Source organism: Xiphias gladius, chromosome 16 (assembly GCF_016859285.1).
Source record: "Xiphias gladius isolate SHS-SW01 ecotype Sanya breed wild chromosome 16, ASM1685928v1, whole genome shotgun sequence".
Lineage (NCBI taxonomy): Eukaryota > Metazoa > Chordata > Actinopteri > Istiophoriformes > Xiphiidae > Xiphias > Xiphias gladius.
The window spans coordinates 4251550-4276212 of record NC_053415.1 but is presented as its reverse complement, the minus strand read 5'-3'; the positions used below and the strand labels follow the sequence as shown (position 1 = coordinate 4276212).

Here is a 24663-nt window from a genome sequence, read left to right as displayed (position 1 = left end):
TAGCCTTTTATATTTGATCCTTTCCCAGCCAACCAGCACTTCAGTGGGCGCTGTAACCAAGTCATTACCTACATACAGTATAATTACTATATTTTAGCATGTAGCACTATGAATGTATGTGAAAACACATAATGCTGCTGGGCTACTAATAAATCAGATTTTTTTTATTATTACAATTTTCACATATGTCGATGTAAAAAAAATGTAAAATTCAATACTTTCTTTTTGGCCCAGAGTAACACGTAGACCTCCTCTGTGCCATCTCATTCGCATAAGGAAGCAAAACTGACGCTAACACGTGAGATAAGCACATATTTTGAGCCAAGTCATGACAATAGGCACTTCAAACCCTTTGTGTTCTATTCAAGGATCACAGAGAGCTTTCAACCATTTGAAAGTCTGCACACATTGAGCTGGTACAAACAGATTACCAGCCGCACTATTAGTGGGCCAGTGTGTCAGCCAGGCTCAGGTACCCATCATCAGCGGTTGGAAAGCTGCTGTGTCATTTTGCCGCCATTTGAGCTGCAAGTATGTCTGCCTCTGAGGGGATCTCTTTTCAACCTGCCTCTGGAATAACAAGCTGTGTTTACGTGGGCTAAATTTATACTTCCAGGACAAAAATATGAGAATGACTTGCCTCCTGCGGCCTGAAGATGTGTGACACTCACAAGCCACAGCAAAAGAAGGGATAGAGGTGGAATGTAACCTAAAGAATGGTGTACCTGCGGCTGGATCGGATTGTTTGTCTATTCTTCACGCAGGGTTTCTGTTTTTTTTTTTTTTTTGTCCTGAGTTCTTAAACCTTGTTACAGGAGAGCAAAAAGGTATTAAAAAACAATGCCCGTGGTTCGGGCATTTCAATGAAACTGAGCTCAAGGCTAGGCTCTTGAGGTCTCCCAAGATCTCATGACACTGGACATAGATAGATTACCAACCATCTGAGTGACCAAAGAACACCAGAAACAATCATTACAATTATTATTACCTTTACCCATTTTTGGAACGTAACAGTGTTGTGGTCTTATTGTTTCTGTGCGATATCTACCGCTGCCCAGGGACTAAGACTTTGATTTGTACCTGACAGCTCCTCTCAGTCCACTAGAGAACGATAAATATCAAAGGTCAGTGTCTGGTTGTGTCGATCTGGCTGCCTTTCCCAAAATGACAGCCCTCAATTCCAGGGAATGAAACAGTAAACATCTGACAGCTGTTTCAGATCAATACATCGCAGCAAGTGATGTGGGCAGCAAGCCAACGTGAGACCTCAAACAGGTGTGTTTGTCTGTCCCACTGCGAGTTCGAACGGTGCTTGACCAACTGCTGGAGCAAGTTCAACATCTGTGTCATCCAGGGTAGTCTTTCTTTACTGGCTGTTGACTGCTGCCAGGCCAGTAAATCTCAGATACTCAAAATTATCTTTTTAATGTAATTATACCACATGTGTACTCTAAGAGATTATAATGAAAGACAGCAGTGGGCATTTGTGCCTGGAAGGTTGATAGTTTAAATTACTGCAAATTCCATCTGGGAAAATCTGGATTGTGGAAGTGAGTGATTAATGCTCTCATCTCTGCTTAGCTTTTTAACCATGCTAGTGGCAAGGGTCTGTGGATGCCACAATTCTTTCTTTGGTAAAGGCTGAAATATCTCAACAACTATTGGATGGATTGCCATGAAATGTGGTACGGACATTCATGGTCCCCAGAGGATCAGTCCAACTGACTCTGGGGATCCCCTGACTTTCCTTTAGCGTCACCATGATGTTGAACGTTGTGGTTTTGAGCTGATATTTCTTGACAACTATTGGATGGATTGCCTTGAAATTTCCCCTCAGGATAAACTGTAGCCTAATAATGTTGGTGATCCTCCATCATTAGGTCAAAATTTGTCCAGTACTTTGTCTCAGTGGTGGAGAGTAAATAAGTACATTTACTCAAGTACTGGATTTACGTACAGTTTTAAGGTACTTGTATTAAATTGACCCTTGAGTTTTGAACAGACTCAAATTACATCATCTCTGCAGCTCTTTCCGGATTTTTGTTCCTAAACTCCCGTGTGATTCTCTTGTCACCACAGGCACCGGTCAAGTTTTATTTTCTGGAGACTTAACATTTGGCAGCATGGTCACTAGGTGGTCCTGCACTGTTGCCTCACAGTGGAGAGTCCTGGGAGTTTGATACTGTGTGTTTTCACTGTGACTGTGTGTGTTTCCACCTCAGTCTAAAGTCATGCAGGTCTGGTGGACTGCGTGTGTGGAGATGTAAATATGGATGTGAATGTGTTTGTCTGTGTATACTGTATGTGTTAGCCCTGTGATAAATGACCCGTCCACGATGTAGCCAGCCTCTCACCCAGTGTATTCTGGGAAAGCATTCATTCCCCTATTGTCACCCTGTACAGGATCAAGGGTTTTATAGAAATAAATTAATAAATGTTGTTGCCTTGGGCTCTGATAACTTTGTATAAAGGAAAAAATTGTCTATTTTCATTAGACCCAGACAGATTAATTGGCTGGGCCCTCAGGCAAGCCTGACCAGATGACAGCTCTGACAACAGTTTCTTTTATTGACTGGATCTGAAAGTGAAAAACGGTGTATGTAACTGTGACGATGAGAAAAGGAGGCTGTTTTTGCAAATCTAAGGCTGTCACTGAGTGTGCAGAGCTTGTTTTGACTGATATGTTGCAGGTGCGGATGTTGTCTGAAATGTTCCACAGAACTAATCACAATGTGATGTTTCAGAAAGGTAGTAAAGGAAGTGGGACATTTGAAGACTCATAAAATGCAAGTCTTTTAGCTTTGGCTATACCACCATTAGATAAAAGATGATAAAATAAGACACCCAAATTAAACTTCTATAAATCAAATTCCTTTACAAATTTCTGGAAACATTTTTTTCTTTTCACATCAAAAAGTACAATTATTATAAAAAATATATTATATACACAGAGACGAAACTCACATATATACAAACACACTTTCACCTAAATGTACCAGACATACATAAATCTTTAGCAAACGAGCTTGTGCAGGAGAGGTAGGAAGCTAAAAGCTTATACAAAGACCTAAAAACTCAAGGCAATTATAATAAAAACTAATGGATTATATCAACCTCCCGCCTCCAGGAGGCAGTGAAGCTAGGACTAGACAGGGCTCCACACCCGGAATCGCTTTCATCGAAGCTAGCGCTAAACGTGTTTACACTGAGGTAAACTAGCCTCAGGGACTTTAATGTAAAGCAAACCAACCTTTTTGACTAAAATGTCTTCTAAAAGTCGGGACAACGACGATAACTTTGAAGGGCAGTCTGCACTTAAGGAGGAACTGAACAAAAAGGTATCGTAGGCCATAAACACCTAGCTGGTGGCTAATGCATGAGCTGGTAATCGTGTAAAGTATTAGAGCTGAATTCATGGATGACATTACAACCCTGTTGGGGGGGGTCATATTTGCATTTACGTGCGTGTACAAATATACGGAATCCCGGCGCTCTGTAAGCTGCCAGCAATTATGCTCCCGTCAACTCTTTGTGGCCCGAAGTAATTTCATTTCATCATAAGTCCGTGAAATAATTCGCGTTTCTAACTTCCAGATCAAGGAGCAGAAAGTAGTATTGGACGAGCTCTCCAATCTGAAGAAGAACAGGGTGAGGGTGTTAAACGTTTTTCCCGTGTTTTAAGACGCACCTCTAAAGAAAATTGTTGTTTTTACATTCTGATTTTTTTCACGCAACATGTGTATCTTTGCATATATCCTGTACATTTTGTATGTAACCCCCCCAGAAAGTTTACATCCAACAGAGGAACAGCAACATATTCTTCCTGGCAGACAGAGGTCAGACACTGGGTTCATGCAAAAGTAAGTTTAGAGCTGTAAACTTGAGTGAATGCACATCATTGTAATAGATAAACTAACTGGTTTCTGTCTTACTACTTAATAATTTAGGGTGCACATAGATATTGATCATCTAGCATCATTAGCAGATGAAAGTAACAGATTAAATTTTCTGTCTCCAGAGGAACTGGATAATATGAAAAAGAAACTGCAGGATATGTAAGACTGATCTTCACCAAGACAATGTGCGGCATCTTTTGTCAGTTGAGTCTGTCATCCACTCACTTCGGGTGGGACAAAACAGTTTATGAACATTTGAAGAGAAGAGGGCCCGACTCAAGCCAGGATCTAACGGTTACAGGCAGAAATCCTTGCTATCGGTGTTTATTCTCTGCCCACATTCTTCACATGAGAGGTCTTCTTACCCCTCAGCCACTTCAAGACAACACTGGAAATGTCCTTTTGTGGAATGGGGAGATTTTCGGAGGTCTGCCAGTGATGCCAGTGGAAAACGACACTGCTGTTGTCTCTCAGTGGCTGTCGACCTGCGGCAGCCCTTCAGAGATTCTGTCTGTCCTGTCCAGTATGAGGGGACCATGGGGGTTTGTTTACTACCAAAAGGCTGGAGACTACCTCTGGTTTGGCAGAGACTTCTTTGGCAGGAGGAGTTTGCTCTGGAAATTTGATGCAGAGGTTTTGACCCTGACTTCTGTGGCAGCTCACGCTTCTGGAGGAGATCAGTTTACTTGGCAAGAAGTCCCAGCAGTTGGTGTGTACAGGATTGACCTGAAGGCAGTGACAGAAGCCGGCACTGTGACGTTTGAGGTTTATCCTTGGGCATATGCAGGAAAGGATGCCATCTTTACTTGCATGGAAGCTATATTGGGGTTTGTTCCCAGCGGCTGCACGGCTGTGATGAACCAATCAGGACTAGTACTCAGCTCACCCGTGTGCCCTCTTAATATGTCCATCCCGAAGGCATTAAATGAGACAGAGTCTCATCCAAACCCCCACTCATCTGTCAAAGATCTGGAGCAGCTGCTTGCTAGCCAAGAGAAAAATGATGAGGTGAACTATCTCATTGATGTTCTGAGTGAGGCAGTAAGGCGACGTGTCCAGTCTCTGCCTTTTGAGGTGCAAGACAGTGCACCTAATAATGACCATGCTAGTGTTGGCATACTTTTCTCAGGAGGTATCGATTCTATGATTCTCGCTGTTTTGGCCGACCGTCACGTCCCTGCTCATGAACCAATAGACCTTCTCAATGTAGCATTTAAACTACAGGAGCCAAAGAAGCAGAAAGAATCTGCAAAGAATCCCAAAAAGCACAAAAATAAGCCCACAGATTCTAAGACTGTTGGAGCTGGTTCCCCAACATTCAGCCCCTTTGATGTTCCGGACAGAATTACTGGAAAAGCAGGTCTCAAGGAATTAAAACACCTGAATCCTGAGAGAAGATGGAATTTTGTTGAAATCAATGTAACGCAGGAAGAGCTGCAGAAAATGCGACAGGGGCGCATTTGTCATTTGGTGCATCCACTGGACACAGTGCTTGATGACAGCATTGGGTGTGCTGTGTGGTTTGCAGCAAGAGGGACGGGGTTCGTCATGGAGGACAACGACCGGAGGCCTTTCACATCATCAGCAAAGGTAAAGTACAGTCATCATTCTTTGGACTTTCCACTTTGCCAGGAACAAAGGGTCCTGAGCTCTTGTTTGACTTTGAACCTATGCATGAGATTTGATGTAGCTGTCACCTGGGCTTTTACAGTAGTGTGAATGCGGAGGGATAAAATGTTTGGCAATTAAAGGGAAGGGGATATAATTGTTGTTAAAACAATAAATCAAAAATGCATTTTCTCTTACAGTAAACAAATAATAATTGTAAATAATAGATGTTTCACAATTCTTCTTGATCTGCTTTTCAATAAAGTTTCTGTCTTGCAGGTCATTTTGACAGGAATTGGAGCAGATGAGCAGCTAGCAGGTTACTCCAGACACAGAGTCCGATTTAAGATGTCTGGACATGAGGGATTGATCGGGGAACTAGCCATGGAGCTGGGCAGGATCTCCTCAAGGAATTTAGGCAGAGACGACAGAGTTATAGGGGACCATGGGAAGGAGGCTAGGTAGGTGGGGAACCTGTTTCAAATACCATTTTCAAGTTATCACAGCCAAATTGATGTCTCGAAATTGCATATTTTGTCTGTGCAACAGTTATAAAATTCAAAAGGTATTTCATTTTTTTAAAAACCAAAATTAGTATTTTTACATTACCATTAATGGTGCCCTGTGGAGTTTTCTTTAAATGAAGCCAGTCATTGTTTCTCACCAAAAACATCGTGTGTGTATCCTTGAGGACTAACAATGTATGGAGTGCATTTTTCTCCTCGTAAAACATTTGCAAAGCGGACTTTTAAAAAGTATTTTAAGTCATGCATCAGTGTGTGCTAGCCTGCAGTTTGCTTCTTTACCATCTTTGCTGGCGCACCGCTTCATTTCTTTGTTACTGCCACCCACTGTAAATCAGAGTAGTGTGAAACCAGTGGTTAAGATGTAAGAAACACCACCAGTGCCTTCATGCCTGATACAAACAAAACACGGACCCCTTTCCAAAAACAAACCCAAAACAAAACATTGCTCCTTAGCGCCACTGGTGGTCAACTGTCGACTCCACAGTGTACCTTTTATTTGATTATTTCAGCCTCAATATTTGATATGTATTTTTACAATTGGAAAATAAAACAAGTCTCACAGTATAAATGGTTTGTATTAGAAAAATAAAAAGTGGAAGCTGAATCCAAAACCTGGGCTTACGACAGGGAGGGTACTGCTCAAACCGACACACTGGCTAATTACAGTTCTGAGTGGTTTAGCAACTTTTTGGCCAGCAAATACGCAGGTTAAATCCCCTCTTTGTGAAGTATTTACCTTTTTTCTGTGTTTTCATGAGTTTCTCTGGGACATGATATGAAAGGATATTCGGTCTCCATTACGAGGTGGTAACAGCGGATATTTTGACTTGTCATAGTAGGAAATGCACAGGTCTTACTAACATCAATGATGGCTCTGTTCAACTCAGATTCTAATCATTTTGACTTGCCATAGCAGCAGAGACACAGGTGCAAATAATTATATTAACAAAGGCTCTTCCATTTAGTGTTTCCAGGAAGCCATTCCATTTAGCCAGCAAGCAAAAAGAGCAATGCTGAAAAAAAAGTTCAGTAAACACACTCCAACAAATATAATCTTAAATAGGTATGAGATATGCTTCAACATGTGATAAATATTGAAATTTAAGAATAACGGGGCACAGAACATAGCGTCAAGTTTCATTGTTTATACTGAAGAAATCAACCTTCGTCCTCTGAAGGTAACAGGTATAAGCTAACAGTTACTGTGATTACATCTTTTGATATTAGTTTATATGCAAGTCAGATGAGCAGTATGTATTTATAAGCTCTGTACACTCATGGTTCAGTCATACAGGTATTTTCACTTATTTTGTGTGAACAGACCTTATTTCAGGTCTGGGTGGGCTACACCTATATTACTATTCAAATGACCGATCCGTATTTTCACCAGCGTACAATCCCCTGAAACTAAGAATCCTGTTTCGTTAGCTTAGAATGAGCCCTTCATATCTACATAGGAAGCGGGTCCGCTTCCACGGAGCCTGCCGTGTTGCATCGCCATGTTTCTACAGTAGCCCAGAACAGACAAACCAAACACTGGGCCTTTCGTGTTTTTAGGTTACCTGAAGGCCACTATAGGTTCTCCTACACGCTTGGAAAGGGGGGGGGGGTATTCAGCTAGTTGCAATCTGAAACATCATCGCTAGATGTCACTAAATCCTACACACTGGTCCTTTAATGGTACAAGGCATGACCTCGTATAATTCTTAGGACATTTCCACCCACCTTCGCCCTAAGCAGGGGTCTCATCAGCCACAATTGAAAAGGTTGAACTGCAAAGAAATGGTGTGTATACAAATTACCTACTGTGTTGTGTGGAATATCTGGAAGAACAGTCAAACTGTTTAAGCAAATTTTTCTTGTCGTCGATTTTTTCTTTAAATCAGAAATGTCAATGCTATGAGCACCACAGATAAAATTCCATTCACCCCCATAATTCGGAGTATAAAATCTGACAAATAACACTCTTGCATCTGCAGATTTCCCTACTTGGACGAGGACGTGGTGAGCTACTTGAATTCTCTACCTGTTTGGGTAAAGGCAGACCTGTTACTTCCTCGAGGTGTCGGGGAGAAACTACTCCTGAGACTGACAGCGAAACAGCTGGGCCTCGGCCAATCAGCAGTCCTGCCAAAGAGAGCCATGCAGTTTGGCTCCCGCATCGCAAAGATGGAGGAAAGCCATGAAAAGGCTTCTGACAAATGCACAAGACTCCTCACTGGATAGAAAAATCATTGGTTTTAATGAATAGTATTCAAATAATTTTAATAGAAAATAGTTATTCTAAAATTACATTATAAAATTAATATTTACAGCCACAGTTCTTGATTTATTGTTACAGATTCTTGGTCATGATTTCAAATTTAAGGTGATTTTTTTTTTTCCTTTTCTTTTTTTTTTCTTTCGGTGTTTGCTGTGGATAAATTTTTTTTAACATGGCATAATAAATATGTTGTTTTTATCCATTTGTTTCCTCTAAACCATGTAAGAATTGACATCTTGAAGTTTTTCTCTGAAGTAAACGTCACATTCAATGTAAGAAGGCAAGTTTCCAACATCAAAACGCCCAGAAATCTGATGAACGTATACTGGCTTCCTGAAAGAAGAAGAAAAAAAACCAAACAAACATGATTTACTGAGAAATACACTTACAAATGGGAAGCTAATACACCTTTTAAATCTATCCCACAAAGCAGGATTTCTAAATGATTGGGATAACTTTGCTGAGTAAAACTCATATTCCTGATTCTAAAGGATCCATCAGAAATTACCTTGGAATGAGCCAAGACACAAAGTTTCCTGGGGCATCCTTCTCTTCAATAGGAGCTTCCTATGGAAATATAAAGGTGTGCATAGTAGAGAAATTAAAACACACAACTCCCTCTTTTTCTCACGTCACATGTTGGACTTTTGATGATTAAACCTACCTTCTTCTCCTCGAGGAAGGTATCCAACAGAGGAAGGCTTTTCTTCGATAACATATAGAAACAAGGACACTGAAACACAAATGGAGTTTATTAGCTGGTTGCTGCTTGATAATGTCTTCAAAAATGAATACATGCATAGTACAAGTCAGGCTTTACATAAAAATACCAATAACCTTCATATATCAATAAATATATGGCAATGATCACACCAGTTTTAGGACAATGTAGCTGGGCAATGATCCTTAACTATCAAGGCAACATAAGAGTTTTTATGTGGTGAGTTGAATGTTCTTGACTAGCCAAGTAAATCACCTAACCTCACTCAACCGATACTTCGTATTTCACTTGCTGAAGATCAGAGTGGAGGCAAAATACAGTACCTCTGAAAACAGCGAGAAAGGAAGATGGCAGTTCTGGCAGAGTACCATTAGGAAGGATACCAAGTGTATGCTGATGTTCATGTGTCGCAAACATTAGCCAGTCATTGAATGGCAAATGATTTGCTACCTGAGATTAAATATAACTTTATTCTAGTGAAATGGAATGACTGAATAGAAAGGCCTACAGTTCCCACACTGCTCATCTGATGTTGCTGTAAAAGTGCTCAAACTAAAGCCGAGTGTCCGCACTTTAACTTCCTAATCATTGTTTCATTTCAAATCCAAAGTGCTGGCTTACACTGCCAAAACAACAACAGTTGCACGACTGTCCTGGTACCATTAACTGCACTGTAGAGAACCTGGCTGGCAGCTCTTATGGCATAACGTCATTTCTCTCAAGACTAAGTAAAGATTTCAGTTGGGTCCTTTTTGTACTCTCTTTTTCTACAGGGTCATTTGCCATCGTAAATATTCTTTTATCACTGGTAGACCTTGGTTAGTGTTTATGGTAAACTTACTGCTCTCCTTGACCTTGTCTCAGAAGGAAGAGGTTTCTCCTTCATACAGAGGACATGAAGATCACTGTCTACTTCCAGTATCCCGTACTTATGGGTTTCTGTACAGACACAATATAGAACTGACTGTGAGCATGAGGCAAAGCCAAGATGGACATTCTAAGATGAGATTCACCCACTTCCCTAAAAGCTTTTATAGGATTACATTTGAGCCCAAACATCTCCACTGAATCTGCTCAGTGGCTAGTCATGTCAGAATCAAAATGTCTGGTTCCGAAGCAGCTCATCAGCTTCACTTAGCTCTGCAAATGCTGTAAACCCCACCTTCGTCTTTGCACTGGTACGAGAGCACTAGACAGCTGTCCTCATAGTGTGCTTGCCGGTCAGAAAACCTCTCTTTAACTTTACTGAAGCTGAAATCTTCTTTGAAGAGGGTATCACTGTTTAGGATTGGAGAGACAGTTGCATCAGTTTGTCAGGGAACAGGGCTAGATTTCATAGCTAATAAGACTTGCCTCTGCATGGTACTATTGACACTGTTGAGTTTAAAAACGTACCCTCCGATAACTACCACGTGGTCTTCAATCTTGAAGTGCTTTACTGCAAGCTGCAGGCAGGCCATAGCACCAAGACGCTCCTGGTGGAATGAGAACATGAGCTTTGAAGGTTTATTCTTTAAAAAAAAAAAAAAAAAAAAAAAAAAATATATATATATATATATATATATATATATATAAAATTTGACCCTTTCTGATCTAAAGAAAGCCAATCAAGAAATGTATTTTCAAAGACACCTAAGCATGGAACATGTCTGCCACTATGAGACTTGAGACTTGAGCTTATTAAGTCAGTGGATGGTATGAAAAGTCTCCTTTTCTAAGGTCCAAAACATGCTACAAAGGTAGTGATGACTGTGAAAACAATAATGGGAAAACTGAATTTACATCATTGCTTCTTGTCTGGTCGCTGAGAATCTTGACATTTGTGAAATGTGCAGCCCACTCTTCAAATGCAGCATGGTAAAGAGCATTAGTCTGGGGAGAGGACAACAGTTGAAAGACATAAGCGGAGGCACAGAACGGATCATTTATGCTCAGGTCAGAGTTATACCTGAAAACCAGGCGCACTCAATTACACACATCAGCCCTGGCCCTTAATGCAAAAAATATCTGTAATGGCCTTAAAAAAACACACACACACACACACACACACTGGTCTGATCCTAGTTTGAAACACAAGTATATGCAGAATTTACTTAGAATATCATAAGACCACTCATTGATGCCGTTGGCATCTTTCAGTGTCATGTTTTTATATACATTGTTGGATTATTATTATTGATACAATAATGTCATGCAGCTAATTTTAACTTGAATGTACTGTTTGGAAGTTTCATTTTAATAATGCACCATATTTTAAAATGCGAGCATATGTTTTGTATGTAAACTCTTACTATGCAAAGCTATTAGAAAGTAGTACTTTTAAATGTATTATGAATCAGAACTGTAGCGTTAGTGGAGTCAAAAGTACATTGTTTCCCCACTGAAATGTATTGGTATATAATATTATATAGTTAGGTATAAAGTATCACAAAATGAAAGTATTTAAGTAAGGTACAAGTACCTCAAATGTATTGAAAACAATACTTGAGTAAACGAACTTAACCTAGGCGATCCCTCCGCTGACTACACTGTGGTAACTACTTACGACAACATAAATGCAGTCCACGGCGCCACAGGCGCTCAGGGCATGGACCCAGTGGGATATCAAGGCACAGCCTCCCACCGGCAGCAGCGGCTTAGCAGTGCCAGCCAGGTGAGCGAACCGCCCGCTGCTGTCGGCCACCACATCCCTCTGGAGCCTGGTTCCGTAACCGGCGGCGAGAATCACAGCTTTCATTTGCACTGAACAGGAAGCGCCGCGCGGTTGTTATCCGGGGGGTACGTGGTGGCTTGGCTACGATATCACGGTTGGAAGTTTCTGGCGCGGGGCGGTAAAGGAGTTGGGAAACATCGCACGGCGCAGGTTTTGGACTCCTCTCGCGAGGTCAGCCGTCTAACCAAAAGTCAGAATCCTGGTTACGCGAGACTAGCTTCGGGTTTAAAGCGCTTCCAGTTGAGATTTACAAAATAAAAGTAGTACTTCTTCCGGTCATTTCACAGGAAAACAAGCGTAGGTTAACATTTTGGTTAGATAATAAAGGAACCGGTGATGACAATGATTTATATCAAAAGATCTATATGATGGTGTTCAGGCATATTATCAGGGGTAGGCCGGCTGTTGTGGAAGAAAATAAATGTGTGTCTTTGCACGTGCAAACTTATTGTGCCACTTAACTTTATAGCCATAAACTATAAAAATAAAATACATACACTTACAAGTGAGAAGTTATCACCAAACTGACTACACAACTAAGCAAAACGGCCCGTTTTGCATTTTTCAAACTTGTATTGTATGGCATAGTTCTCATCAAGAAAGCCATTTGTATCCAAAGCCAGCAAACAATACCTGGAACCCTTTGGAACAGAACCCAGTTGTACAGTATAGTTTCATTAGCCATCTCTCACAACTTTTTCTTTATTTAATTATACACATTTTGCTTTTGCTGCAAACTAATACACATATATCCATATCAGCAGGGTGTCCACTAGGTGTTCTTGCACCTTTTTTAAAAATTGTTGACACTTTCTTTCAAGATTTAACATGCTGCATACATACTGATGACACACCGTCTTTCAACCCAAAGGTTGTTTTCCATGATCTTTAATATGCAACTGGTAGATTCATTCTGAACCATAAGGCAGTAGGGGTACAAAAAAAACAAACATTTGAAGCAGACAGAAAACCAGTGTTTTGTTGATTTATTTGCCAACTTGTCATGACATAAGGGCATATGGAATGCTTTCATACACAAATTTAACTTGTACTTATTTCCTCAAAACCTCTTTTCTACAAATACAAAAAAAAAAAAGATTTTTCTTGACAAGTATCCTGAAAAAACTGTTGACCATTTACAGGGGACAGAATTTTTCATTTATTTTGAGTGCATGTGTCTTGAGCAGTCATTCTACCTCTTCACTGCTGCTTCCAGCCTCAGGTCTGGTGACGTCAACTTCAGATTCTTTTTCTGGCTCCTGGAGATCTGAAGGTTCAGGTTGAGATGCCTCCATTGGTTCCTCATCTGGTCCTGGTTGAGGTGATAGTGTTTCACTTGTTCTTGCCAACTCCACCTGAGGAGAAGCAAAGAACTTACCAGGGTATCTACAGGAGTCAGCAAAACTTTTTAGTTCCAGTTTTAATAAAATTCAAATTCAACTGTGTATTGTAATAAAAAAAACCCAACAACCTTGATTTAAAAAACAAACAAAAAAACCCCCAAAAAACACACACAACAAAAAAACAACACAACAACAACAACAAATTCCTAACTTTCTGAGCCATACAGACTATATAGATAGTTAAATACAGTTTCCCTGGTGATTATAGTGCAAATAAATCCAAAAATGGAGGTACTTTTCAAATTGAAATGCGTGTAACCTTATTTTTTGCAACCCCTACAAATTTGGTGGTCCTTATTCTGAATTATATCATGTTTTAAAACCCTTATATGTTTAAAAACAGACCTTTAGACGTTTTATCTTAACTAATTTTCATACTCTTCCAGATTTCTGCGACCAGTGGATACATGGCTTTGGTGGTTCATTCTAGGCGAAAAGACGATACGCTGCACTATCAAGATCATGTTTTTAGAGGTTTAATTACTACAGGGCCATGCACACTTAACATGTGTATAGGTCTAATTGGTCAATTTAATATGATTCCAAGTCACTTAATTTTACCTGGGAATCAGTGTTAACACTTTCCTCCTGTATCACTGGATCGGACTGTTCTTGCTCCATTGGTTCTTCTTCATCGTTTGTGATGGCTGGGTCGTGCTGGACTGGCATCTCTGGTTCTATCAGTGTGGCAGTGGGAGCCTCTTTTGAAACTGAGGCAGCTGGAGCAGTGAGTGGTTCAATCTTAATGATAAAAAGGAGGGGGACAGAATTATGAACCAATACATGGACAAATGCCTCGTTTTTGTCCCAAAAAAGTGGACCATAATAAATTCCTTTATATGAGCCATTAGGTGAGAGTTGTCACAGAAAAGTGTGTGCAGCATCTTTATCTATTACCTCTTTCTCCACGACAGGATCCACAGCTTTCGGCTCTGATTTTTTATTTGCTTCCAGGACTGCCATGATAGAGGCAGGTATGTGAGCTTGCTGTTACACATAAAAACAGAGGCAGTTGGTAAATAAGTAAATCCCAAGAGAAATAGAATTTTGGACTGTGAATGAGGTTCAGTAAACTTGTGACCTGATGAGGGGTGAAGGAGTGGACATGATGTAGAAGAGGCTCTCTCATCTCTGGGCAGCGTTCAAACACGCTCGTCAGTTGGGCGGGTGGTAGCTGTAGGAGCACGCTGTACGACTGAGGCTTTGTCCTTTGGCAGCACTTCACAAATCCCTCCCAAACCTTAGGGTACTTCCACACCTACAGAGGAGCAATACAATCGGTGTTACACAGCATAAATGGTGATAATAATGATCAATATTTATTTTGTGGAACTACAAAACTACAACTTAATTCCTGAGTTTCTCTGTTTGTCCAGTCTAATATTGGTTTGGTAAAATTCTTATCTATTGGATCAGTTTGTAGAAATGTCATTAAAAAAAAATTCTGTCTGGAGTTTGGTGCTGACCTGCTTCACAATGAGGCGGGAGAGGATGTTCATGACAAAGCCGCCCAATCGGGGATACATGGTGAGGGACTGGATGACGGTACGCATGAGCAGCATGGGGAGGGGGCTGTGCTCCATCAGCTGCTGCATCACCACTGCCAAAACCTCAGAGGTGTACACGTTCTTCTCCCCAAAGCACAGGTTGGTAGCTGCAGTAAAGACACAAACAGCGTATTGTTTACTGCCAGCAGTGGTACACACCGTATGCACTGATCGATGGACCGCTGATCATAACTGAAAGATTGTCTGTGCTTGGCCAAGCATAATGTCATTTACCTGATCATACTGTAGGGCCAAATCCATTTTACAGTGTGTGATAATGATCCATTTGAGAGGAACTGAAAACCATCTTATTCATTTTATTCTATACTGAACAGTGGAACGGATGTCACCACTTACCTGTCTGTCTATGACCAGCGTACACCGATCGACCACCACATTAAAACCAGTATCCGGTTTTAATGTTGTGGTTGATCGATGTATCTCAACATCTACTTACTGCTTATTAAGCTTATTCCAAGGTCCCTTTGGTGGTTGTTGCTGGAACCCAACTAACACCTGGCAGTGATGGAACTACACCCTTCAATAGCTACATAGGACCAGACTTTTAATGTGAATGTAAAGAAAAAAAAAGTTTAACAGACGTATTGAATAAACTGTCAGTTCTAGGGTTTTGAATTGAAGGCATAATCAGTGAACACAGACCTTTTATGATGGACTTCATATCACATTTGGTTGAGTCTATGTTGTGTAAGGCAATGAGCAGGTCTCCAGGGGTGAGAGGGGACACCGATGAACTTCCCTCACCTACAAGACAACATAAACCAGTCTGAATACATCGGTGACCTTCACCTGAGAGAATGTTCCACAGAAGCTGACCATGAATGTAATAAGAAACACGAGGAAAAGAGAATACTTTAAGAGAACTGTAATATATGTTATTACATTAAAAAAAAAAATCTTCTAGCTAGAATGAGACTTTAATCCAATATAAGATCTTGATAAAATGTGTAAATGTAGCGGGTTCTTAATGTTTAAAAAAAAAAAAAAAAAAGAAAACCTTAGGAAGGAAGGTAGCAAGACGTCCTCAAGTGAAAGACAAATGACTCTTACTGTGCTGAGTTCCCAACAGACGGTTGAACACCTCCTTGACTACAATCGGGTTGAGTTTGATCAGCTTGGGGAGAGCCTGGATAACTTCACTCTTATGAGAAAAACAACCAAAACGGAAAATGAAATCCAGGAGTAAATGTAGCATGATCATGTGGGAGCAAGACGGCTGAGATGCAGTGTGATAAACATATTACAGAAGTATAACTTGTTCCAAATCACTCTCTAGTAAATCACACATACTGTGTTCGCCTACCTTTACTACACCATTGGGATGAGTTTCAGAACATTACCTTTTCTAGGCCATTTATGACAGGGATTAGGAAACGAACATCTGGCACTCGTTTGTGGTAAAGGTCTCGCACTCTCTCCACCAGCTCTGGAGATGGAGGCACTGAGCGGCGGAAAGAAAGACTTATTTTTCACACAAACACCTCTCATTTGACTTCCTCTATTGTGCATCAGGACTAGGTGTTGCACCAATTTCAATGTGAATTCGTTCAAAAGCGCTACATTTTTTGCTATATTCTTGTGCATTGGCCTTTTACCTTTATCTGTCAAAATGTGCAGGCAGCGAGTGACTAAAGTCTCTGCTCCTTTAGGACAGTTTTCAACCAGAAGCAGCAGCTCGGGAGAGTTCATCCCCATTCCACGGATCTACAACAATGTTGAGAAAACTTGTCAGTACTATTCAAAATGAACACAGCTCAGGAGATGCATTTATTAACTGAAGCCCATTTTTGTGAAATGTAGTTTCTTCCTTTGGAAGAAGACTTCAATCAACTTTATATGAACACTAACAGCTCTCTCAAAACCATGAAACTACAGTTTTTACACTGCAAGTAATGACATGACATTACAGGTATGGCACAACTGTGTTTATTTAACTTCATTTTGTGTTCTTTAGTTTGAAACACGGAGGTTGCACCATGTACTTTTTTCTCTAATTTATCTTACGGTCAAACCAGTTCAAAACACATGAAGAAACAGATGTGTAGTCCAGACTTTGCCCTCACTTTGTTTAGTCATGCTTGGCTTTCCAGGCAAGTATAACTGCTGGGTATCAGATGAATCCATCCCTCTCCTTATAACCACAGAACCTTGTGTTTTGGGGTTAATTTCTGCTTTTGGTTTTTATCTTAACACAATTACTTGAGTCACCTGAGTGTAAACATCACTGTTCTCGTCTAAACAGCTTTAAACGTGCTTGATAGGAACTCAAACCTTGTTTCTGTTTTTTCCTAGTTTGTTGGAGAGAGTTGTTCATGTTCACAAATACTGATGAACTGACTTAAGTGTCTCAAACCAGACTGTCTCCAAGGTGTAACACAACAACTAATTTCAAACTCAGTTCTATACAAGAAACAAAAAAAATTGAGCACGAATAACAGAGTGAGAAGTGACTTACAGGCTGCTCTATTGCTCGAAGCACGCTGCGCTTGATGTCAGCGATGGCCTCAGTGTAGACAGAAGCAAGCTCATGGACCAGGCGGTGATTTAGAGGAAGCAGGGACAGGTAGAGGAACAGACACTGTCTCACTGTCTCTTCAGTCCAGGGGGCAGCCACTTCTGTCTCAACAAACACACAACACCGTGAGGTTACAGGAGTGGACTGAGAATAGGGAAGTTGCTTGTTTATCATTATTTGGCTGGCAGGGAAAATTTCGGCTGGGAAATTGAATGAAAAGGGCTTTTCCTTCCCTCCACAACACTGATTCTAGTTGAAATGATATTAGCAGTGGCATAAACATAAGCAGTGCAGCTGCACTGGGGCCAGTGAACTGACAGGGCCTGTGCATGGGTCTGTCACAGGGTCCCTCCTCTCTGAGTAAATTATGGTGTGGCTGCAACATCCACAAGTGGTGGCATTTGCAGTCTTATACATGCTACCATAACAGTTTATATATCTTCAAATAAGATAAAATAAGTTTCTCATGGATAATTTTTTTTAATAACCTACCTCAAAATCAAATTTACTAAGTTGAAATCCTGTGATTGTCCTGTTTGAATCCTGACTATACCTGTGCCACTGAAAACTCACACACCGACCTTTGCACAACACCTCATGAAAAAAAAAAAAAATTGAGCCCTATAGTTTCTTATTCACAGTATTTCATTTTAAAAAATACTGTTTATGTCCTTGTGCACAAGACATTGTGTTGTAAAAGCCTGATCTACAAACTTCATGAAACTTCAGTCTAAAAAAAAAAAAAAAAAACTGTGTGTGTGTGTGTGTATATGTTTGCTTGATTGTGTGCCCATATTGCAGTAAGCAGGACCCATAAACACTTGCACTGGGGTCCGACACCACTGGACATTGGTCATGACAACAGGTGACTCATCTTTACATCTAAAAAAGTGAGAACAGGCAGGGCCTTTCAAAAGAAGACAATCCCGAATGAAAATATATGCTAATTGTAAAGTTGCTTTTGTCCAGCAAAACTGCAACTGAACCACATGGTGACTTTAATAAACTCAGTTTATTGTTTTAGTCCTTTATAAAAAGGTGTTCTTGCTGTGGGAATAACTACTACGATCCCCAAAAAAAAACGAACAGTCTCAACACATCTTCACTCAAGTTGCTTAGTGTGTTACAGCTACTACTTGGTACTTTTAGCATTTGTGGGAAGGAAAAAAAAAACAAAAACAAAAAACAAAAACAAAAAACAAGACATCATTATCATATTGAAATTATCGACATGTATCCCTAACCTGTGTCTTTGTCAGCCCCAAAGAGCAGAGATGGAGGGTTGGGGTGGACCAGAAGCTGCATGTAGTTCAGGGCAAACTTCTCTATGTAGTCCCTGAGCTGGTCTTTCTCATACATACGCTTCAAAAAAGCCAAGGCAGTGGTCCGCACCTGAAAATACAACACAGTCAATGAAAAATATAACAACTACTCAAAAAAACAGTTTAGCAAACTGTGAAGGCGTGAGCTGCACATTAACAGAATATGGACAAGAAATATTATCACCTTCTCTTTTTCATGCGAGCTGAGATCCAGAAGTACGTGCAGATATTGAAACTGCCTCGAGGGCCGTTTGATGATAAGCTCCTTCAGAGTCGTCATGCCCAAATACACCCGGGACTGAAAGAAAGGTTACAACAGCTGAGTGGACATGTTAGGATCTAACACTATACAAGAAGCTGTGTCTTTATCCTTTCATTTACCTCATCCTCACAGTAACGTCTTATTACTTCCAAAGCTGATTCTGTTATAATTGGAGCCTCCAGAACCAGTTTGGTGAAAAGTCTAAAAGCGGAAGAATGTGAAAACAAAATGTGAGTCAGTTTAGGGAAATAATTTGATCACAGTATCAGTAAATAAACAGTGTTTTACCATTTTCAGTCGTTACAGAAGACATAACCAGTAAACCACGTCTATCCATCTGTTTAAATAAGAGCTAGTGAAAAAAGTGCAACCATTTGGGAATGATGACTATATTTCCTCACCCATCCCTCTGCTCTGGTTTCTCCTGCAGGCCGGACAGCAGTGTGAAGAGACAGTGGTCATAGCTGTCCAACAGCCCGGAGGGCAGCTGGCTGAGGTAAGTGTTGTACTCTTGGTAGAGGAGAGAAAATGCCAGGTCACTCCTTGTCCTGATGTCATCTAGGATAAATTCCAGCACGTCTTCTTTCATCATCCCTTCAAACTGCGTCACAAGCCTCGAGAGGAGCTTCACTCGGACCTGCCGCACAGATTTAGCATCGTTACCTTATAAAACAGGCCCTTGTTCTGAGCTTAACAAGCCTCAAGTGCTTCTCAATCTTTATAAGACAGTGAAAAGTTTAGCGTTGGTTGAGTACTTACATGGGACATGCCACTTTGAGCAATCGCCTTTTCTGAAAGCAGGATGCGTTTGACTGCTCTGGAGGTTAACTTCTCAATCTGGGTGTCTGGTAAAGGCTGGACAACATCTGACAACCGAAACACTTTTTTCCTCCCACTCGCCCCTGTCATTCTGTAAAAGAACAAAATCATATAGGGTAATAAGTGTGACTTATGCTAAAGGTGCAGCTTACAATACTTCTGCCAGAACTCACTTGGTTTGTGCAGTAGGAAGGATGGGTTCAGGAAGCCTCTTGACTGCGGTGGGAGCCTCAGTGGTTGGAACCTTTTCTGCGTAACCTCCGACCACAGAGATCGCTTGGCCCACCATCATGGCTGGAACTTTGCGCTTGATGAGCAGGTCTTTAGCTCCAAAGTCCTCCTCATTATCTTCCTCTTTGCCTGCGTCGTCCTCTCGGGCTTTGCACTGCTCAAGTCCTAAGACATACAGTAAATACAATAAATGTGTGTTGCAGATACCAATATTAAGAATAAATAATACATATCTGATGATGATATTATGGCCGACATTCCTTATTCACATGTATGCAGTACTTTTATAGATTTTTGGCAAGATTCCTTCAAACTTGGTTGAGAGTTGCGACACATATACTTTATGTAATGGGGCAGGACATTTTACAATTTTCACAAAGTTGACGGTGATTTTGAACAGTAAAATTGACCAGCAATCATAAATAACTACAATTAAAAAAAATACATGCAAATAACTGACACATTAATTAATAATGCAAGATAATTGTTAGTTTCAATTGTTAGTTGCAGCTCTAACTGACTAGCAAATATACCAGTGTAGCTTGATTTTATTTTTATTTTTTTTAAACAGAAATTAAAAACACTTATGGAAAAAACAAAAAAACAAAAACCAAACAAACCAAAACAAACCCTCATGCACTTGTTACCAACCTGGACCAATCCCAGCTGCAGTCATCTGCGTGGCCATCAGCCTGGCCAGATGTTTAATTTGGGCATCAGTGCCTGCTGACTCAACAGGTGTGTATGTGGCCTGGAAGGATGCTGGCATGACATCAGGCAGATACACCATGCTGATAAGCACCTAAACAAGGACACAGAGATGTAAGCTGAACTGTCACACAGTTGGGCTTTAAGTGAGAGGAACAAACAGGAAAATAAAAGGCAACCACTGCTCACCAGGTTGGCTACATTCTCAGGAGACAGCAGCGGGTGCAGGAACTCAGCTGTGAGGTCAATTGCAGACTGTGCAACTGGAACAGCAGCTGGTTTAGGGGTAGTTAGAGGGGCAGGCTCCTCTTTGTCCTCATCATCCTCAATCAGGGTCGGTTCTGAACTCAGGGGGAGCAAATGTCACAAATACTGCTCCAGCAGAGTCATCCTGATAGATATGTCACACTGACTCAACAGATAAACTGTACTCTTCGAAGCAGCAAATGAGAGAATGTGCAAGGAGGCAAGTGTCTAAAAACCACAGAAGTGGATAGCTGTATGCATAATGCGACAGAGCTACAGTATTTTTGGAGAAAACTCAAAACTTATGAAAATTAATTTCTGTACTTCCGCATGTTTAGCAAACACAGTCTAATTACAACAATCACAGTGTCTGGGACTCTGTGATCGGTACTCACCCATCTTGACCTTTTTTCCTTCTGTGTATTGTTCATGGCGAGGCCGTTTGCGCTGCTCACGCACTGCAGGTGTAGAGCGGGTTATTTCACTCTGGGGCATTCCCAGGTCCAGCAGCAGAGTGCTGATTTGACCCTGGAACTCCAGGCTGCAGGGATGCTTGAGGACTGCCACCAGGTGCAGCTTCAGATTCTTTCGCACACTGCTGACCTGAGATTTGGCCAGAGTGGGCGGCAGGTTTGCTAAAAGGGTCAAACACACACAGATAGAAAATAAATTATTGTCATTTAATATATTAATATGTGAGTGAAATTATATATTGAGCACGAAGATTTGCCCTATAAAAGACACAGACAAAAAAAATCTCAATTTATCAGTTTTTTTTTTTTTTTAAAGCAATGTCAGGCTGACACAACATTTAAAATGGTGTTTTGTGCTTGTGTACATTACACAACACTGGCTCAGAAGAACTTACCATGCAGTGTCTCATATGCCTGCACAACCTCTGACATGAACATAGGCCTCTGACGGGCAATAGTGGCCAGGGAGCCCAGTGCTGTGGTGAGGTTGATGCTGGAAATGGCTGGGTGGACCATGAACTTCAGCAGCTTCTCCAGTGCAGACTTTCCCTCCTCACACAAGACATCTGATGAGAATTGAGACTGACGTTAGGACAAAGATGCGCTTTAATAGACTAGACTAAAAAACCTGGTGATATATTTGTTCCTCACGACAGGATTCTAATATCTGTACCATATCGAATGTACGAGTGATCTTTGGGAACTTTATCCAGGCTGATGTCACCCTCCTGTCGCTTGGGGACGTCGGAGTCTGATGTCCGTGGTGACAGAGTGATAATTAGTGATTCTGTGAACTTGATGGCATGAGTGCGTACACCGTCATTTTCAGAGTCAAGCAAGGCCAGAACATCCCCTTTCATCTGTGTGACCAAATCCCAGCATGCCTCCTGCATGTCCGATACTGCTTTGGAGCGCACCAACCACTGGCGGGAAAGAGACAGAAGAGCAAGGGGTGTGAATAGACAGCAGATAGTGGTAATACTAACCTGATTTTTTCGTATATATATAAATTTGAGCATTTCATAAATTAGGCTTGAGTTACTGTATTAACCTGCAGAGAAACTTTGTACAGCTGGGTGAGTGTGAGGATGGCTTTCTTCACCACATTCACACTTTCATCCTTCAGCAACATGTTCAGGTTGGCGATCAGTCTGAGGAGGAGTTCATTGTCCCTTTTACTGGAAAATACATTAAACAGTAAAAGATTGAGAAAGCTGCAACACTTGTTCTCTCTCGAAGCTAAAATTTACAACCGTGGGACTAGTGAACTTGTCTAATAACTCACCAGGCTTCCTCTATGAAGCCAATGACAAACTTTCTCACTTCGATAGACTTATCAGTCTGAAAAGCAATCATCTCCTACAGGATGAAAAGACCAGTGGCAGAGTTATGAATCAAAATTTGAATTTACCGGCTTGATATAAGTCAACTGCACAGTGCATTTTAAATTGAATATGGCTTATGCATTACCTGTATGTTACTTGCCAAATAAGATAGTTAATTAAGAAAGCTGCATACAAGTTTACTTACATCCAAGAAATTGTCAAGAAGAGAGGGATCCTTGTTGATGATAAGCTCTTGGACCTGAAAATGAAAATCACTGATTCAGTATTGCTTTATATATACTTCCTCCTCTATACAGTTGAGTATGTGGATCATATCCCATAACACACAGGGGCACAGAACAGGGATGCCCGAGAACGGATTAAAATACATTGCAATGTGAAGTATTTTTTATTCATGGAAAACATTGTGTGTATATTTAGGGAAAAAAACAATCATTTCACACAGATGTGACATTAAGTCTTGACATCGTGATTATGAAACGGCTTTTTATTAATACTTCTTTTTGAATCTCACAGCAGTGAAAACCCGATTTAAAGAGATCAGACTACAAACCTGTTTGAGCACATTTAGCTTTTCATCTGTGGGTATCAGAGCAGCCTGATTCAGGAGATCCACCACCTGGAAGTGCAAAGAAAACCTAATGAACTGAAATGAATGTCTTTATATGGGCATATATTTTGTCACTACATGAAAAGAAAGGCCTGGTGTCATCTAACCCAAATCACACTGATTCTGTTATTGTTTATGTATAAAGTGTAAGAGCTCACTTTCCCCCCCATTTCATTTCCTCACTTGTTTTGCTCTTTGTGGCCTGTTTAGCTGCTCAACACTAAGACCAAACATATTTACAAATGTAGAAATTGTCCATTTTCATGGATTAAATGTACAGTCTACTGACCTTTAAATAACTTAAACTTTCACACTATTTCATAATGGACACAGTTTTGTGAAACAAACCTACAAGGTAAGAACGACAGGTCCAAATGTACGCAGAAAACAAAATGTTTAAAGCAAGTTTTTGTAACTAAAATGTTCTGGCTCAAGGCATCAGCAGAATGAAGGAGACCACAGAAACTGAGTGTAACCAGTAGCAGTCCTATTTGATGCTGACACAGCTCCTGATTACAATATTGTTGACTGATTCAATACTGTTATATCAATATTTACTATTTGTGCTTTTATACAATATTTAATTAACAAACAAACAAAAAAACTGGCTCAGAACATGTTGCAGGGAATATACACTCCACCTGAACCCCCTAGGGGGACCTAAATATTTTGTACTTTGTATATTGATCCATCCCTATACAGGCCAATATCTAGTCTCATTACTAAACATCTCTAATATGTCAAAATAAATCCCAGATCTACTCATCCATACAACGTAGCATAACATTACCTTTTCACTGGTGGTCATATCGATGGCATGGGAGGTTTCCCCCTCCTCTGTAGAAAGCTCCATAATGGTGCTCTGCTTCCCTCACTTTGTAGATACCATGGTCTTCAAAAATGCTACTAAACACTGGGACCTCTGTTAACATATAATTGCGGATGTTATTAATATCACAACCCTCCAAGTTTTATTACAATGGCGCTCGGTTTGTTAGCAAGTGTGAGGTTTGAGTTGACGTGATACACGTTACTGATAATGACATTAGACACAACTGCAAGATATTTCTACCCTACTTAACAGTAAAAGTTACTAGTTATAACGCTGGAAATAACAAGGCTTTGACGCTAAGTATCACAATCAACAACACTTTGCTCTCAGCTAACTAGTCAGCGCACTAGCACCATGCTAACCGCAATGCTAACCCTGCGAGCTGTTGTGACATTATACTAACAGACATGTCATAGCTACTTACAGCTAAACAGACTCGATGCTTCGTCGTAACAACAACAACAACAACTGAATGCGGCTAATGTGACAAACGTATTCATGTAGAAGTTTTAACGTGGTCAATGAGGACTAAATCCACTCTTCTCGCCCATAAAGGAAGCGGCCATGTTTAATTCAAAAAGCGCTGCTGCTCTTCTTCTA

The 24663-nt window shown here is 40.6% G+C and overlaps 4 protein-coding genes across 4 annotated transcripts; 2 read left to right on the top strand and 2 right to left on the bottom strand.

Annotated features, from left to right (window-relative positions):
- The first annotated feature begins 3150 nt into the window (after positions 1-3150).
- LOC120801868 (ASNSD1 upstream open reading frame protein-like) lies at positions 3151-4128 on the top strand. The gene is made up of 4 exons (XM_040149179.1): positions 3151-3338; positions 3595-3648; positions 3785-3860; positions 4019-4128. The coding sequence occupies exons 1-4, from the start codon at positions 3264-3266 to the stop codon at positions 4057-4059; spliced, it is 246 nt and encodes an 81-aa protein (XP_040005113.1). The 5' UTR covers positions 3151-3263; the 3' UTR covers positions 4060-4128.
- Positions 4063-8933, top strand: asnsd1 (asparagine synthetase domain containing 1). Its single transcript, XM_040149177.1, has 3 exons — positions 4063-5486; positions 5784-5965; positions 8011-8933. Exons 1-3 carry the CDS (start codon positions 4080-4082, stop codon positions 8255-8257), a joined length of 1836 nt encoding a protein of 611 aa, XP_040005111.1. The 5' UTR covers positions 4063-4079; the 3' UTR covers positions 8258-8933.
- Positions 8404-11942, bottom strand: zgc:136439 (uncharacterized protein LOC678627 homolog). Its single transcript, XM_040149178.1, has 8 exons — positions 11561-11942; positions 10798-10887; positions 10411-10490; positions 10178-10293; positions 9857-9954; positions 8959-9027; positions 8803-8861; positions 8404-8627 (listed from the first exon to the last, which is right to left on the bottom strand). Exons 1-8 carry the CDS (start codon positions 11750-11752, stop codon positions 8507-8509), a joined length of 825 nt encoding a protein of 274 aa, XP_040005112.1. The 5' UTR covers positions 11753-11942; the 3' UTR covers positions 8404-8506.
- Positions 11943-12698: 756 nt separating this feature from the next.
- Positions 12699-24663, bottom strand: sympk (symplekin). Its single transcript, XM_040149220.1, has 27 exons — positions 24488-24663; positions 24022-24153; positions 23175-23240; positions 22806-22859; positions 22561-22634; positions 22327-22453; positions 21949-22198; positions 21671-21841; positions 21198-21437; positions 20746-20897; positions 20500-20650; positions 19791-20013; positions 19558-19708; positions 19200-19435; positions 18918-18999; positions 18721-18834; positions 18459-18606; positions 17155-17315; positions 16295-16403; positions 16040-16140; positions 15750-15840; positions 15342-15443; positions 14598-14785; positions 14213-14389; positions 14029-14118; positions 13693-13872; positions 12699-13083 (listed from the first exon to the last, which is right to left on the bottom strand). The coding sequence occupies exons 2-27, from the start codon at positions 24082-24084 to the stop codon at positions 12916-12918; spliced, it is 3669 nt and encodes a 1222-aa protein (XP_040005154.1). The 5' UTR covers positions 24085-24153; positions 24488-24663; the 3' UTR covers positions 12699-12915.